The sequence below is a fragment of the Penaeus monodon genome, chromosome 25 (genome assembly GCF_015228065.2).
Source record: "Penaeus monodon isolate SGIC_2016 chromosome 25, NSTDA_Pmon_1, whole genome shotgun sequence".
Classification (NCBI taxonomy): Eukaryota; Metazoa; Arthropoda; class Malacostraca; order Decapoda; family Penaeidae; genus Penaeus; species Penaeus monodon.
This window is the reverse complement of record NC_051410.1, coordinates 38,082,156-38,083,186: the sequence shown is the minus strand read 5'-3', so window position 1 is coordinate 38,083,186 and position 1,031 is coordinate 38,082,156. Positions and strand designations below refer to the sequence as shown.

Genomic DNA, 1,031 nt, shown 5'->3' with positions numbered 1-1,031 from the left:
ACCGAAACTTACATCATACTGTCAACCTCCCAGGTGGCTCTCAGCGGAGAGGTGTTTAGTCAGAGCTGGCAGGTGGGTGCCAGCTGTTCGCCAGACCAAGTATCGCTCGAAATTCCATCTAATGGCAGAGCTCACCATCTGTGTCGCAAATTCCTCCTGCACTACGGTTCTGCGGCCTTGTGAGTCCTTTTTATTCCACCATTTTGTATTTCTGAATGAAACGCGCACGTAATATAAGAATATTAATGTTATTTCAAAGACACGTGAAATTATATCATTGCACTGTTATATTTTGTGTTCAGAAGGACATGCGAGTTTTATTTCTGACATCCTGTATCCTCGCCTACAGCCCATGCCATGACTACGTTGACGTCCAGCCCTTCTACACGACCTGCGTCAGCCACCTGTCGCAGATCCAAGAAAGGAAGGGCAGACCTGGCCCCGCGGCGAGAAAGCGCGGCATGGCCTCCCGCAGGATGCCGCGACGGGTCCTGCCACGCAGACCCCCCGGCGCTGCCGAAGAGCCCTCTCGCGTCTCTCGCATGCCCGAGCACCGCGCTCCTCGCCCCAAGATCATCAACAACTTGTTCTTCCTCTACAACCAGGATTACGCCGAGGCCAGCGGCGAGGAGATGGAGGCATCGTGCAACGTCTTGGCCGCCTACTCCAGCGTGTGTTCCAGGAATGACGTGAAACTGCTGCCTCCTCGGCCCTGCGGTGAGTCGCCCTCCTCCAGAAGCTTTGGCAACTGAGGCAACGGCGGGAGGCGGGGGAGGCAAAGCGCTTCGCCAGCATGCAGCTTCCGTGTGCAGCTGCTCATCTCGTCTGGCGCTAATTTGCTCTCGCTTGGCATGCCGTTTTGAAACTCTCTCTTGCTTCTGTAATTAATACTAACATTACGCTTAATGTGGATGATGGATGAACGATTAATTCAACTAATTGTAATAATGTGTGTGTTTAAAGCTGATGTGCTAATCACCTGTTGCCAGCCTTGATAACTCTGTATGTAAAAATAATTGTTATCTTTTAAT

The 1,031-nt window shown here is 51.6% G+C and overlaps 1 protein-coding gene across 1 annotated transcript in view; it reads left to right on the top strand.

The window, feature by feature from the left end:
• Window positions 1-1,031, top strand: part of LOC119589223 — a gene marked incomplete in the record, with an annotated part of 32,073 nt that overhangs the window by 19,483 nt on the left and 11,559 nt on the right. Inside the window, 2 exon segments of the mRNA XM_037937828.1 lie at window positions 34-179; window positions 350-717. Of these exon segments, the coding sequence (XP_037793756.1) occupies window positions 34-179; window positions 350-717 (514 nt within the window).